The 16,210-nt window shown below is 36.2% G+C and overlaps 1 protein-coding gene across 5 annotated transcripts in view; it reads left to right on the forward strand.

Annotated features, from left to right (window-relative positions):
* The window catches only part of HOOK3 (hook microtubule tethering protein 3), an 84,661-nt gene extending 68,541 nt beyond the window's left edge, over window positions 1-16,120 (forward strand). For 3 of the 5 annotated variants that reach the window (XM_017735394.1, XM_008634560.2, XM_017735396.1), the window contains 7 exons: window positions 685-719; window positions 1,512-1,594; window positions 2,924-3,024; window positions 5,114-5,218; window positions 5,325-5,396; window positions 6,856-6,992; window positions 14,983-16,120. In XM_017735394.1, coding sequence (XP_017590883.1) covers window positions 685-719; window positions 1,512-1,594; window positions 2,924-3,024; window positions 5,114-5,218; window positions 5,325-5,396; window positions 6,856-6,992; window positions 14,983-14,998 — 549 coding nt within the window. In that variant the 3' untranslated portion in view covers window positions 14,999-16,120. Of the gene's footprint in view, window positions 1-684; window positions 720-1,511; window positions 1,595-2,923; window positions 3,025-5,113; window positions 5,219-5,324; window positions 5,397-6,855 lie in introns of all 5 variants that reach the window. The other 2 variants (XM_017735395.1, XM_008634561.2) reach the window with 1 other exon arrangement.
* Window positions 16,121-16,210: the final 90 nt, after the last annotated feature.

A 16,210-nucleotide genomic window follows, 5' to 3' on the forward strand; every position in this document is an offset into this window, starting at 1 on the left:
TTACTTAACACTACTTTCAGTTCATGGACATTTATTGAGTTGGGATATTTTTTCTTTTTGAAAGATACTCACTGTGTATGAAGTGAGTTTAAAATTTTAAAATTACTTCAAAGTTTTTATTCAAAGAGCTTATCTAAACGTGATTTAACCAGAAAGTGGAACACTGTAAGTTGTACGGTGATCTTTATGTGTCTGTAATCAAGAAAGATAAGAAACACAAACAAGGTGACATTTTTGCTACACTCCAGTTAGAAATACTCTACTCCTTCTAGTTTCTGTGGGGATGGGAATTTACTTCAACTAATTTGCTACATGTCTTCATGCAAGTTGCAATGCAATATTGGTAGGACAGCCCTTCTTGCAAATTTAGCTGCACTTTCCAATACAAAGTACTGAACAAATTAAGACAACTGCCATAGAATTCTGTCATTTATGGATCTTGCTTTTATTGATCTAGTTCCTGGGAAAATATTTGTAAAGTTTTAAAGGGTTTAATGTTACTACAGTCACACAGCTGTGAAGAGAAAGGTTGCTACCACAGAGGCTTTACAGCTGTGATCTAAAACTGAAGTAAAAAAGTTGGATTTTGGTTAGAGTGCCAAAATTGCATGTTTTCAAATAATTTTTTAAATATGTTAGAGTTTCACAATATATTAAAACAAAATATTTAACTTTCTATTTTAGTCAGTTCTTCTGAAAAAGAAACTTGAAGAACATCTGTAAGTATTTTTATTTGCCTATTTTGTTTGCAGTTTGAAATGATGTGTTTTCTATATGGTGAGGAAGGCAGACACTCATTAATCATGGATCTGGAAAATACGCAACTAAGAGACATTAGATAACACAGGAATATTTGGGAATCTGCTGTTCAGATTCTATATTTTTTCTCGTAGAAAACCATTTTGAAAGTAAGAGCGATGAGGGAGCCATCATTTTGTGTTGGGTAGAAAGCTTTGCTTAACGTTGTGCAAATCTTTGCTCAAGAGGACTAAGTAATTTTCTTCTGAGGAAAGCATGCTAATATAAACAAAATTAATTTGTTTACTCTTTAATATACATTATGGCATAGAAGATAATACTTTAGGAAGTGCTATCATTTTATTGTGCTATTTTTGCACATCTTTTATTTCCCTGAAAGAGTATTTGCTTTTTGACTGGCTTGCAAAAAGAACTTTCTGTTGCCTTTGGGTTTAGCCATTCTTTCTCAATGTAATATCAGTATTCATTTTAGGCCCTCATTGTACAATTAACTCTTAAGTTCTAAGTTAAGTACAGTTACTGATAAAGAAGCTGTTTGCTGTTGCAGTTCTCCATACAGAATGATGGTTTTCATCTTATCTGACAAATATTTCTACAGTGATATTGTCTCTTGTCCTTAAGCCCCACAGAAAAAAATCAATCATGCTCTTAGAAATAATCTGTCTCTGAGGGTTTTCTGTACTGCTTAGTGCTCATTTCAAGCACAGTAATACTACTGGGGAAACAATATGTGCTTTTGTGGTTTGTAACAGTGAGAAGCTCCATGAAGCTAACAATGAGCTACAGAAGAAACGAGCTATTATTGAAGATTTGGAACCAAGATGCAACAACAGTTGTGAGTTACCTGTGCAGTCCATTTCTTTTCTTTATAAATTATTTCATGTGCAACATCTTTAATTATAATACCTAAAGGAGGTGTCAGGTAAGCAAAATGTACATTTTTAATGGAAGGGACATGTATGTTGTTAATTTCTCTGGAAACTATGGTGACCAAAAAGATGCTCTTAGCACTTGAAATGCATGGGATCACATTTTAGAAACCACTGTAGTAAGAAATCATGGAATCATAGCATGCTAAGAGATTAGAATTAACCTTAAAGATCATCTAGTCCCAAACCCCAATGACATTGGCCGTAGAAATACCAGCTCACTGCCATACCTTCTGTTGAACCTTAGCTGTCCAGAACTGTCATGTCTCGTAAGACCCTAATTTAGAAGATCCTTGCTGCTGTCACTGGCTCATCTTTGCTTCCAGTGTATATTCTTTCAATGTGTTTTCAAAAATGTGTTGTCATTTGAGCAAACTTTCAGTTACTGGTCAAAGAGAATATAAGATATGTATCACATTGCTCAGAGGGCATGCAGAACCCTGCATCTAGTTGGTTTTTAGCACATTATTGCTGTATTTTTTCTAGAGAAGTAATGATGGAGGTAGTCTGGTTTTTTTAGAAGACTAGTTGTTATAGAACAAGGCAAAAAGATTGTAACCAATGGTAGATTTTCTGATTTGTGGTAAAATTATTTTATTCATAGTAAGATGGAGGAAAAATAGAAAAAATATAATTTTGTTTTCTGAGATCTAAGAAGTTGTATAGAAGATGTAGAAGTAATAGTGGCTTGACATATTCTTACACCAACACAGGAAAAATCTGTGCAATTAAATTGTCCTACTGATCTCAATTGCTGCTTAAGAAAATGCGAGAGGAAAATTAAATTTAGTATATTCATGTTACAATTTAGCAGATTTAAGCAGGAGTTGTGCCTGTTAGGAATTATTCCTCTTACATAAAATAAGAAAAATCCTATTTGTCTGTATTACATGCCAAGATACTATAGCAGCTGTAAGTCTTTAGTAAACTGGTTTTCTAAATGTGTTCAGTAACATGATTGCTTTATGATTCAATTTCTCTTTGTCATAATTTTAAAAAGCAAAATTATGTCCCAAAAAATCAATTTTATGAGATTTTACAGGAGTACATATTTTTAATGTGTTTCTGAGTTGTACAGTAATTAAATATGTGATATCTACCACATCAGGTTTCTTATGTCAGCTTTTCTTAACTGAAGTATATTTTAGCTGTGTCTTAAATGTCTCTTGTAAAACATGAAAATATGCATAATATAATGATGCTATTTTCCAATGTGTGCATCTTCTGACATAAAGCACTTAAAATTGAGGAATTACAAGAAGCTTTACGGAAAAAGGAGGAGGAAATGAAGCAAATGGAAGAACGATACAAAAAGTATTTGGAAAAGGCCAAAAGTGTAAGTAGATGTGTTCCATGTAAATGATCCCTCTCTGACATAGACTGTATTACATGTCCACTCCGTGGGAGTAAAAATGGAGGAGGTATCTGTATACACAGTAACAAGTAAAAGAGAAGGAAGGCCTATAGAGTATCATCTTATTGTTTCAGAATTTAATATGGATTAATTCTGCAGAAGATTACCCCATTTTTGAGACTCTTTTATTGATGCTTTTCCTCAGTAAAGTGATCTTTTTGACTGGATCACCTTCAATAGCTGTTACATTTCTCTGATGATGTTCAGCATTCTCTTTGCCTTTATTGCTTAGTATATGCTTCTGTTGAGAAAGTGATTGATATTTAAGTACTGATGATATGGGTATACTACTAGCTTTAAAATGGCAATATTGTGGTCTTAATCATAGTCCCCTTCTCTTACTATACTTGGCTATTTTGAGTTTCTTAAAAGCGTGTCCGTGTCTTTGGATACATATCATTACATTGGAATCTGTAAGTAGGTTCCTAATTTGGCAAAACTTTATGCTTTCTTCCTTTACTTCTGTGGAGTTTCCTGAATGACTTCTTGTGAAATGTCTTCAGGAAGTCTAAACAAATTTCTCCTCTGTCCCTTGGCCCACCCCCCAATTTTTATTGGTTGTTGCATCTTAGAGTATATACCACTGAAAGATGGCTTTTCCTTTTTCAGTAAGACTTATTTATTTTTATGTACTGTGTTACTATAGGGTATTTTTATATGACAGTAGAATTAATTAGGTTAACTTTTTGTAATCTTTTTATCAATTTTCATTTTGAGTTTTATTTGTGTTTGGTTTGGAGTTGTCTTCTTTTTTTCTCATTGTTGTTATTGATGGGTTTTGGTGCAGGGTTTTTTGTGAAGATCAGTAGAATCATTATAGTCTTCCACTATGGAAAGTGTATCCAGGTCTAATGAGTATTTTCTTAGAAAAATAACATGCTTTTATAGAAGATAATAGAATCATACAATCATTTAAGTTGGAAAAGAACTCTAAGATAATCATTGAGTCCAGCTTTTGTCTGATCACGACTGTTAACTAGACCATGGCACTAAGTGCCACATGCAGTTCCGTGAACACCTCCAGGGATGGTGACTACACCACCTCCCTAGGCAGCCCATTCCTATGCTTGACAATCCAGCCTAAACCTTGCCTGGCGCAGCTTGAGACTATGGTGTCTCATCCTGTCACTGGCTGCCTGGCAGAAGAGGCCACAACCCCCATCTGGCTACATCTTCCTTTCAAGTAAAGAGTGATAAGGGCTCCCAGAGCTGTCTTTTCTCCAGGCTAAACACCCCCAGCTCCCTCAGCCACTCCTCATAGGATTTATATGTTTACCATACAGTAAAAATATCTCACTGAGATTTAAAGCATTGTTTTATTTCAGCATCTGGACACAATTCTGAAATAGGTAGAAAGACAGAAGATGAGAAGTCTTATTTCTGTAAAGCCAGAGGTTGTTAAAAAGTTTCAAGCCATTTTCTATTAAAGGCTTAATGATTCAGGCATTTTGCTGGATTTGTTCTTGGTTTAGCTTGGTTTGCCGGCAGTCTTGGATGACACATACGAATGTACCGGGTGTCCCTTCATCTTTTTAGTAGTATGGTGGTTATGCATGTGCCACAGAGTGCTTCTTGGCTTAACAGAGCTACCTAGAAATTACAACATCTGGTATTTTAGGTTGGTGAATCATGGCAAATACCCATAAGGACAGAAGCAGTCCTTCTTCAAGCAGGAGAAATTGACAGGCAGGAAAACCATAACTATAAAGAGAGAAACCTTACAGAAGATATTTCTATCACTGTGGCCCCAAGGTAATCTAGCCTGGGTTAGGAGCTACAAATGTGATTCTGGGTTACTGAACCTTTTAGGTATCACTTTTTCTTGTCAGTAGTTTTGTTTCACAGTCCTGTAAAAGAGGGCCCTGTTCAGAAGCTCTAATATGGCATGCTTGATGAGAGATATTTTAAGTTACTTTTTTTTTTATTTCTTAACCTAACTTAAAAAGTTGTAATTCCTTAACAAGATTGCTTTTGCATGATTTAATAAAAGCAAACTGGTTTTCTCTTACAGGTCATCCGCACATTAGATCCTAAACAGAACCAGGGTGCTGCTCCTGAGATTCAGGCACTGAAAAATCAGTTGCAGGAGCGGGACAGAATGTTTCATTCCCTGGAGGTAGTAATCCTTGTGTTTTATAGTAAAAGCTCATTGCTTTTTAGTTAGACACTAATACTTCTATTACACTTTGGTTTTTAATATATGGATTTTTTATGTTTTATAGAAAGAATATGAGAAAACAAAAAGTCAAAGAGAAATGGAGGAGAAATTTATCGTTAGTGCCTGGTACAATATGGTAAGAATCTCCCAAACCTTTTAATTGAAAAGAAGAAGAAAAAAAAAAAAAAGGAAAGAAACTATTAATACTATTTGTTTCTGGCATATTTATAACAGCATTCATTCATTTACAGTATTTTTGTTTGAGAAGCATTTTCCAACACACAAACACAGAAATAAATACCTTTTAGTAATTTTAAGTTATCTCTATGTAAGAGTATGTTCCTACAATAACCTTGGGGAAAATAAAAAAAAGTTTGTAATTTTCAAGTTTTAAAATTAGAGGTGGCTCAGATCACTATTTTGTAATCACAGCCCTTTAGTTATACAAATTACAGTGCTCAAATTTACTTTGATTCACCACTCTCCAGTCTTTCAGTTGTTTCTAATGAAGGGGCACAATCAAAGCAATTCAGTTAACTTGCAATTCAGCTCAAGTGCTCTGAGAAACAATCACTTTAACTTGGGTGCAAATTTAGCCACGTATGAAGAGTGAGGGCAGCAGCAAGACCCTCACTTAAATTATTGAAAGAATAAGTTTGAATAGAAGATGTGATCTGTGCAGCCATACAGCTTTTTCTGGGCCTGTGTGCCAGGAAAGTTGTCACTCACATCAGATGTGTTCAAGACTTCTCTTTGGCAGACTGGTTGCATTGAAACTTCTCTTCATACAGAAAGACTCCTTGACATCTGTAACTTTCACTCTGCTCCATCATAGAATTCAAATTCCTTCTCTCTGTATTCCTTTGGAAGAGTTTCCTTCTTGCTGTTCTACATCCTTCTTGTGTTCATGGATAGCAAGTCGGAACTCAAGCAGAGTGTTTGAATTGTTTACATATTGGAGGTATTTTCAAGTGACCAGTGTCCTTGGCCAATTTTATAACAATAGTCCCACTAACAAGTAGAAGACAAGCCGGAGGTAAGATCCACAGTTCAGTGACCTATCATGAACACCAAGATGGTGACAGCTTTGTCTGTATCATTCTTTAGTTAGCCTCTGCTTTTATACACAACTGCACAACCCACCACAGCTTTCTTAATTTCCTCGTTGCATTTTTGCCTGATAAGAACATACTGTCTCCAAGATGTGCTTCTGACATACGAGCTGGTGTTTCCACAGAGGATGACAATACCTGAACTTTTTCCAGAAGAAAAGTACTTTTTCTAGCTCAACATGCTGAAAAGAGCTGGGAATTGGGGGAAGCCCTTTTGAAAAGAATTATCTAATTGCCATGAGAAGCATATTTTGGGTTCTTAGGTGGTTACTCTAAACCTGGAGAATGACTGCAGGGAAGGGGAAGAGTTCCACACAAAGTATTAGGAAGAGTGTCTAACCTTTGCCCTTGAAAATATGATGCTTTGTGTATGGAATTCAAACTAGTTTAGTCAGTATGAAGGCAGAAATAATGAACAAAATGCAAACAAATAAAATTATTCAGTGTTCTGTATTGGTAATCACTGAGAATTTCTCTTTGTAGGGGATGACTCTGCATAAGAAAGCAGCAGAAGACAGACTTGCTAGTACAGGTTCAGGACAGTCCTTCCTGGCTAGACAAAGGCAAGCCACGAGCACAAGGAGATCTTACCCTGGTCATGTCCAGCCAGCAACAGCAAGGTAGAGAAGCCTTGCCCTTAGAAAGAAAACTGCCCTGTGATCCAGGCCACTTCTATTGCAAGTGACAACATTCAAGGAAAATAAACCAGCATCCTTTCTCTTTCTCCCTTGTTACTGCTATTATTTTACAGTTCAGGAAAGGGTTTTATTATGCTTTCTCATTGTTCTGTAATGCCCTTTGCTTACATTTTTTGGAGTTCATTTCTCTCTGCATTTTCTGAATGTGCCAAAATTTTGAAAACATCTAGAGGAGTGCTGTATAAAAACAGTCTTATTTGTATGAAGCCTGGTCTCTTATGAAAAACCTCATGTGGACATATGACAATGTAGATTTCTTACCACAGCTGGTACTTTTGTGCCTATAAGTGTTGTTATGCTTTATAAGACTGTTTTTGTTCAAAGGGAATTAGCTTTTTGTTTCATCTCCTAACCTGTTGCTTCAGAAAAACGCTGAAATCTCATTACAGAAATGCAAAGCTAGATTATAGTATTATTGTGAAATATATTTCATACTAAAAAAACTCACCAATGCAAAAAAGAAAGATTGGGGGTTTTTTTAATCTCGTAAGTGCAAAGTTTGCTCTTTTTCTTGGCATTTAAAAAATGATTTTTTTCCAGGTTTTTCTTTATCAACTGGTGTTAACTCTTTTGCTGGTAGAGATGAATACTTTCAAATGGTTTATTCCACTCTTCTTTGTCAAGTGTATGCTTAAATACATATTCTAAAAAGGTGGAGAAGTATTTAGAATGTGCTAATATGCTACTCTATCATCCATTTAAAAAGGACATTTGTTTTAAAATTTTATAATTATGGATGACCAATACATAATGGATCAAGGCCCTAATTAATATTGTTAATGTATTCCAGTTGTCATCCCCTACCAAAAGACTTGCTTTTAATATATTGATTCAGGGTATAATTGTATCAGTTGCCTTACTAATGGTACCAGTGCCTTCAGGTGAGTTTATTGCTGACTTTGTTGGAAACTGGCTGTGATTTGTTGTACTGCCTTTTTAGTATATAGCTGATTAATTGTTGTAACACCTTCATGTTGATCACTGGATGGAGGCTCCTCCTGTTTAGGTTCTGTTCCTACAAAGTTGTGCTTTTTCCCTGACCAGTTCTACGCATTCCCTATCATTTTTGACAAAGAATTGATGGACATAGAGAACCTAAGTATTGGCTGGAAGTTTCATATAGGTACCATCGTGTTGTGATTCAGTTTTAAATGGTTTTTATTTAGAGACTGTTTGGACCCTAATGTGCATGCAGTCGGTTTAAAAATTTATTCTTTCACCTGGTTTTAATGTCCTCCTAAGTGGAGACATTGTTGCATAAACGCCCTTACAGAAAAGACATACTAGCATTTATCAATCATACTGGCATTTATCAATCTGAATGTGTGTTTTAATTCAAAACTTGGGTGCAATGAGCAAAGGTAATTAAAACAAGCACACCTAGATTAAAGGGTAATAAACAGGTGAATGACATTTTTAATTACTATTGTTTTATCCTGGAGTACATCATCTGTTTTAATCTGGGCTAGGAAATGCATTCAGTGTCTGAAAAATATTTTCAGTTCTAGTTACCCTGCCTGCCAGAAAACAGATGCTGAATTCTACATATAGTTTTGTCTTGTATTCCTCACATTTGGAAAAACATGGTTTTCTAAAAGTTTTCTGTACTTATGCAGTGTATGACTGGTATGGGCTATGCTTGCAAAAATTAGATGAGACATTGCAAGTTTCTTGTGTGCAGAAAGGTAACAATGCAAAGGGGATTGTGGATAATTTCTGTAGCTCAGTGAGGTGATACCCTCAGTCTTCTGTCTCTTACTGAGATATAAAATGCTCTGTATACAAAATGCTATCTGTAATTATCTAGATGATTGCAGTTTGTGTGGGATATCTTTTACTGATTTTGTTGTGCAATCGATTTTAGTAACTTGAAGAACTCTTTACCACACGCTATATGCGAACAGGAGCAAGACCACTCCTCTGAGGGAATTTGATGTTCTGCTTGAGGTTACAGCATTTTATATCACCCAGAGCAAGAACCTAAGAATACCTAAAGCTCCATTTTTATTTTAATTTTAATCTAGCTGACTTTTTCTGTTACTAAACTGCCAAGGGCTCTTTGTGAAAGAAAGGGATGGAACCTTAATGGGAAGTTTTCTCTCTTAATTTTGTCTAGTAATTTAATTACTTATTGCTGTTAATTAGGCGCAGGTCTAAAAGAACTTGAACACAATCAGCACACTAGAATAAAAGTAATTGCTTTTAATATGTTACTATTTGTTTTACTGTTTTGCCTCCAAAGTTTTGATGACAGGCTAATGGCCTTGAGAGTTAGGAGATGAACAGATGCTGGTTAGAAGCCTTGTCATATGCCTTTACTTTCCAGTCTCTCATGGCTTCTTTTGCTTCTTGGTGGTTGTTGGCTTTTCTCTTCTGCTTTGTGATTCTGTCTTTCCTTTTTCCTTTAAGACACTGAAGTGTTTTCTGTAGTTCCCTTCAAAGATAGATAGCATCATTATATAGTATCAAAGAGCAACACAAGACTCATATTGAATCTGACCTTTACTGTTGCTCATAGTAATTGTTAGGCAAGTGAACAATCATTTTGTCTTTGAGAATTTACAAACTTGCAGAAATTCTGGTATTTCACAGAATTCATGTTGAATATAAAAACCTAAAAATGTACTGCACTCTTACAGACGTATACTTGGTTGCTGTCCAGTTCCAGTAAATCATTTGTTCTGTCTTCTATTAGTGATTAAGAGGAGTTAAATTCTTTGTTCTTCAGTGCTTTACTTCTTTAATATGCTGCATACCTCCATTGTTGATCTTTCTGTGTGGATGAATGCAAGTGGTGACCATCATTAAACCTTCTTTTTCACAAGAACAGCTTCTTTATTCAAAGGGTTCAGTTTCATTATTTCCCTTGCTTGTTATGTAGCTTTGTAAGCAGTGTGTATTAAGAAAAAGAAGGAGTTCAGACTGTGACTCCAGGGAATAAACACATATATAGGGGAGCTACCAGTGAATGTTCTCTATTTGTCATACCTTGAGTAATAAAAGAATATAAGCAAAAACCCCAACCTGTGAAACAGAATTCTCTCAGTGTGCTAGATAGTTCTGAGAAGTTTTTAGGAATACTTTTTTTCCCTGAGGCAATAAAGGCTATTTAAATCAAAATCGTAGTGGTAATTACTAAGCCAGTGCTATATCCTGTCCTGATACACTACAGAAAAAAACCCCTACAACTGAGCTTAAAGAGAAAACGTTCTTCAGGGCAGAGATAAAACAGCTGAGGAGTTCATGAGAGTACTTTTCTGGGCACTGTCCTGAGGATCTGCCCAGAATAATCTTTCTGACAGATTTTAATTAATACCAATAAAAGATAACAGATAAATGGATAAATATTTTCATTGTTCAGAGCCGAAGCTTAGTTTCTGACCTAAAAGGATGTATGTGCGGTCCAGTTCATGTACTTCTGTGGAGAGTTAAGTTTTTAGCAGATCTGATCATTACAGGAAAAAAATATTCAAGTTCCATGTTTTCTTGATAGCAACACATAACCACTTGGATCATAACATGTATTTTCTAAGTGCTGTGAAAATGGAAGTAATCTGATTTAAAGGTTGTGTGTTCTACCCACAGTACAAAGGTAAATACATATCTGGAATATTCACCTTTATGTATTGCAAAATGAAATAAATATATCATGGCTATAAGATGCCTTTCATTCTGTTTGGAAATAATCAGATGGCAATCTTCTCCTGTTCAAGTGTCAGTTGTGTTAGCAGTAATGCTTCTGCAAGTTTTCCATGGCTCTTTGTTCTGTAAGGAGCGCTGGCATTTTTGTATGTGTATGAAAGAATTAACAGTCAATATTCCTATTACTGCTTTATTATGATCTCAAATAGTAAGTGGTGTGTGTAAGCTGTCAAGAAAATTTAAAAGGTTTTGGCAATTTTGAAGTCCTTGGTATTTTGACATGTGCTAGTAGCTTTTGCTTTTCCTTTCTTCTCTAGCGTATGAGACTATACACTTAACAGCTTCCTGGATGATTTTTAGTGGGTTTAATTGTCCTGATGTGTTGACATTTTCTGTAGATTTGGTAGTTGGAAGGTATTTTAGTGTCACCACTTGATTTTCTTCTTTTCTTCTTCCTTTTGGAGGAAGACTATCCTGAATGTGGCTAACTTTTTTTTTCTTATGAAGTAAAACAGTATTTCAGTTTTACATATTGTATAGAGATTTTTTATTCTTGCCCAACATACTGACTTTTTGCAAGGATTGATGAGGGAGGTATTTTTGCACTCAGTCAGCTATGCAATACTGACTTCTTACGGGTTTTTGCACATGTGTTTTAGGTAAAATGTGGACTCTGTGTGGTGCAGTAAGATTGTATTGATAAACTTCAGTATCTCCTAACCAATTTTAGCAAATTTTGCAGGCATTTTCCTCGTCTGGCATTGCATAAATAAATAGCTAAAAGGGTTTATCAGGATATATTCCAAGTGGTGAGGTTTTTTTGAGCAAATGTCAGATTCTATGTAGGATCCTAATCATGCCTCCAGTTTGTCACTCTTAAGGAATCAAGATCACATCCTGGCATGGCTGATTGGATTACCTTACTGCTGTGATCTTTCTTCCCTCTGGAAGTCCAGAAAAGCAGCAGAAGTTTGTCAGTGATCCTGCAGGCTATAACTAAAAATAAGGTGTGATTTCTTTGGTATGAAAATGGAGGAGACAGATGCAAGCAACTAGTCAATACAAAAATCAGGAGAGCAGTATATCTTTCACCATTTTGCATTTTGATGTTCATTTTTAAATGAATTAAGAAGAACCTGAATTTTTTGGGCTGGGTTTTTATCTTTTTAATTAAATTTTATTTTTAATGGAGTAAGAATTAGAGATTTTACCTGTGTATAAAGCAGAAGCTGTCATTATCAGCCACCACAGCCTCAGACTTCTTGCATCTGGTACAGTGAAACCCTGGAAACTTTGATTCTGTTGCCAGCTCTACTGTACCATTTGGAGGTGCTGAGGACCTAGCTAGCTTCATCCTCTTTTTTTCTTTGACTTTATTTTTGTGGATTCATTAAAATATTGGGACATAAAGTTCATTTTTAAAAGCATCATCTCTTCAAATTAGACAATGAATGAATGTCGACTGGGGGCTCTAGGAAACTTGACAAATCATACCGTCCCATGAGGCATTGAAACAGCACCTGGCAGTATAGCCAAGACAGCTTCCCAGACAAATTGTCCTGATGTCACATTGTAGTCAGTGGATCAGTAGCAACGTGGGCTGACTGCTGTAGTCTTAAGTCCTCATCTGCTAGGGGATGGTGTTGCTGTCAGCTTCCCTGTGGTCCAGATTCTTACTTCACCTTTGGGCCTTGCCAAGGTAGTACAGGCCTATCCTGAGGTATATTTCTGCATTAGTTGGCTCTGGTGGCAAATCCGGAGTTTGTTTTGCTGCTGTTTGCTGTGCACGTAAAGTCATTCAGAAGATGGCATATCCTTCAGTCCCCTTTGCATGGGGTGTCACTTCCAGACTGAGAGCAGATTTCATGTCAGATAAAAATTTCTTGCTGCTGTCTTGCTGCTATGGGTCTCAAAGACTGATCCATACAACATGAAAAATACTGCTGGTAGAGGGAAATACAGGTCAGTTGGGCAGCCTTTCCTTTCTGGTGCTGACTTTATTCATTGCTTTGCACTAGAGAGGTCCTTTGCTATCAGATGAGGTTAGAATATCACATTTCAGAAAGAGGAATGTGGTTGTTTTAATCATTACAAAACCAGACATTTGTCAGCACTCTGAGGAACTGTTAACTACTGTAGCATGACACAAATCTGAAACACTGCAAAAGCAAGTATTTCCACAGGTATAGAGTAGTTTAGAAATGGAATTTGAATCCCTAATGATTATACCTAACTTGAAAAGAGAGCCAACAAAGTTCAATTATTACTGTTAGCATGCTCACATTGTTAGCCTGATCATAGAAGTGGATGGAATTTTAAGAGAAAATCCCCAGTGGTGTAGTATTTATAGGGTTATAAAATAGTTGTAATGAGACCATCAGACTTTTGATTTGGATTTGAATTTGGATCAGTTATATAATTTAAAATATTGTAAAGCAGAGGTTATTGTTCACAGCCACAAAAGGTTAGTAAGCTGGAGAATAAACTTATTTCCTGGAGGCATCAGTGGTTTCGAGAGAGATTTTAAAGCTTTTGTTTAGCAGTATCAGTAAAGTCTTGGAACAATTATAAGCATTACATTATAAGGCCACAATTTTTAAATTGTATAGTCTGCTTTGTGTTCTTGTTGTCACTCCTCCCTAGACGCATTGTCTGCTGCATAAACTGTCTCTTTCTACAGATGCTGCAGATGCAGTGACAGGTTATGCTGAATTAATTTACCCTCACATCTTGCATCTCTGTTGTCTTCTTTGTGTTGCTGCCTCAACAGGTGGCTTTAAAATAGAGAAACTGACAGACAACTAGAACATGATAAGAATTTCTAGTCAGGAAAGGGTACTACCAGATGAAATTTTACATCCTTGAAAGATAATACAGTGTCCTGAGACCTCTCAAAAGTACTGCTGACTCAAAGAGAAGCCTACAATATCACTTCTGTGTATGTGCAACATACACTTGAAGTGCTACTAAATAGTAAGTTTGAACTAAATAATAGCCAGGTGAGACTAAAGGAGTAGATTACATTCATTTATGCACAATAGAATAGGTACATGTTTATGTAGATTGAACTTCTAATTTTTTATAGAATAACTACAGTGATCTTCATATTAATCCTGAACTGTGTAACTTTATGCACCAAGCAGTGCCAAGCAAGCTTAAAAGACAATGATTGTTCAAAATACACACCCCCAAGGGCTTTGAATGTGTTGAATGTGTTAAATTTTTTATTCCATTTGATATGTGTCTCTCTGTTTCTGTTTGTTTTTCAACTGTGGTTAGTATTCTGGGTGGATGAATGAGAAGGAAAAGAAGAGGGATACACAAGCTACAAGACTTGTAGCATAAATACTCTTTTTTATCTATTTAACCTGGATTGTCCCAAGAAGCATTCTTAGAATCATTTTTGACCAGTGCAATACAAGGGAGAAGGATGTGGGGAAACAAGCTCTAACTTCAGTCTGGTGAAGCCAATTTGCTCTTTGCAATATGAAAACAAAAATCCACATTTAGTGCTGTGCCAGTGCTGTGTAGGGACATGTGTTACGTGGGCAAAGTGGAAGCACTGTAGCTGTGTCAGTAAAGCATCCCGTTCCAGTTACACTGGAAAGAGGGTGCATCGGTGAGGATCGAGAGCTGTGCCAACCTCTCCGATTCTCTTCCAAACTTAGATTCCCTTCTGCAGCACTGTGGAGTGCTCTCTCAACTGCTCAGTGACTCTACTCAGCTTACTTTAAGAAGAACATGTATAATTTTCTGGCAATTCAAACCTGTATTTGCATGCAGTGGATAGAACTTGCCTGTGCAGTGGGGCAGTGATGCTGATCCTCATGCACAGGATGAGCTCTGATGAAATTTAAATGCCTTCAGCAGTGCTCAGAGCTCAAAACAGTCGTTGACTGATTGTCTTTTAGCATGTAAACACATGCAGTATTGGGTGGGCACCTTTCACTTTATCTTCCCTTTATTAGTTAAGAATGGTGCCCTGAAGAATTTTACTCAGAAGTGTGTAAAGTTTAATTACAGCTAAATTTAGATATTGACCATGGCTATTTTGTTGCTTTTTCCAATTACTGGCCTGTAACCTTCCTGTTAATTTGAAGAGTTGTTTGGCAAAGGTATTTTCCCTGTGAATTTGCACAACTCTTAAGTAGAGGTGGCCTTACTAAACTGCTTTGAAAAAGACCTGTTCTGTTCTCTGTTTTGTTTTTTTTTTTTCAACAGTAATATGTTATCTGCTTTTTAACTTTCTTCTTTATTCTTTTATTTGCAGTGATGTGGTTGCATGACCTGCAGCATTATTATAACAGGGACTGTTCAGTGCATGACTTGCTTTTCTGTCCAGACTGCATAACCAAAACTTAACCAGTTCTACACTTAAGACTCATGGCCATCTGATTTCAAAGGGGGATCTACTTGCAGAGAAGCTTACCATCCTGGGAAGTGGCTTTCCCATTTCCCACTTCCACTTACTCTTTCTCTTCACAAAAAGTCTCCTATGAGGCTAGAAGAGAGGAAATCCAGTATTCACAACTCAACAGGAGGCATTCTGCAAACTGACAGAGCACTGTCAGCTCTCCATCTTACTTCCGCCTGTCCGCTTTATTTAATTCTGATTAACAGTATTAACACACAGACTTCCTGCAACATTTTCATATACCGAACTATAAAAATCTAGTCTTAATGAGTTCCTAAAAAAGGCCTTTTGGTTACTGTTAAAATTTCAAAGCACCTGCACCCTTAAAGGATCCACTTTGAATCTTTAAACAAATAAAGTAAAGCGAAGGAGGTATTTTACCAGGAGAAATGACTAATGAATTGCTGCTTGGCGATCCCATCTTCCTTAGAAAACCAAGCAAGTTTCATCTGATAATCTCCGAGCCAGGCAAACTACCGGGTGGTATTTTGTTCACAGGCATTGCCTGCTTCCTTAATATGTATATACACAGTAGTTTGTGGCTGTTGTATTTTTCTCTCTACATTTGAGCTGTGTTGTTGGTTTCTTTCAGAAGCTTTTTTTTTCAATCTGTGTACAATTGTTAAAACAATCTGAGGAAAGACCATGAATGGAGATAATTATGAAAGTCATCTACACTTTCAGTATTATGCAGACTGTCCTTGCCAGTTTATAATTTGGATTGTTTATCTTTCACCTGTACTGTTCTTTTCCTTTCTTTTTTTCTTTCTCCTGTCACAGTCTTAGCTATTTAATTTCCAATTGCACTAGCTTGGCTGTTTCTTTGTATTTTGAAGTTTAGCTATAAGATTTGCCATATGTAGACAGTGTAACTCAAAATGCTTTGTACTGCCTATATTAATTTAAAAAGCTGCTTATTTAATATTCCTAAATATCTGCACATTTGTACTACTGTATCTTTGTTTTGTTTTGGGCATCCAGTACTGGCAAGATTCAGAAGACGAGGGAGTGCTGTAGTGTTGTATGTTAAGAGGTTTATTGTATAGGAGTTAGTACGCAACAAACAGGGAAGGGGGCTTTCCAG

The sequence above is a fragment of the Corvus brachyrhynchos genome, unplaced genomic scaffold (assembly GCF_000691975.1).
Source record: "Corvus brachyrhynchos isolate BGI_N302 unplaced genomic scaffold, ASM69197v1 scaffold22, whole genome shotgun sequence".
In the NCBI taxonomy this organism is placed as follows: domain Eukaryota; kingdom Metazoa; phylum Chordata; class Aves; order Passeriformes; family Corvidae; genus Corvus; species Corvus brachyrhynchos.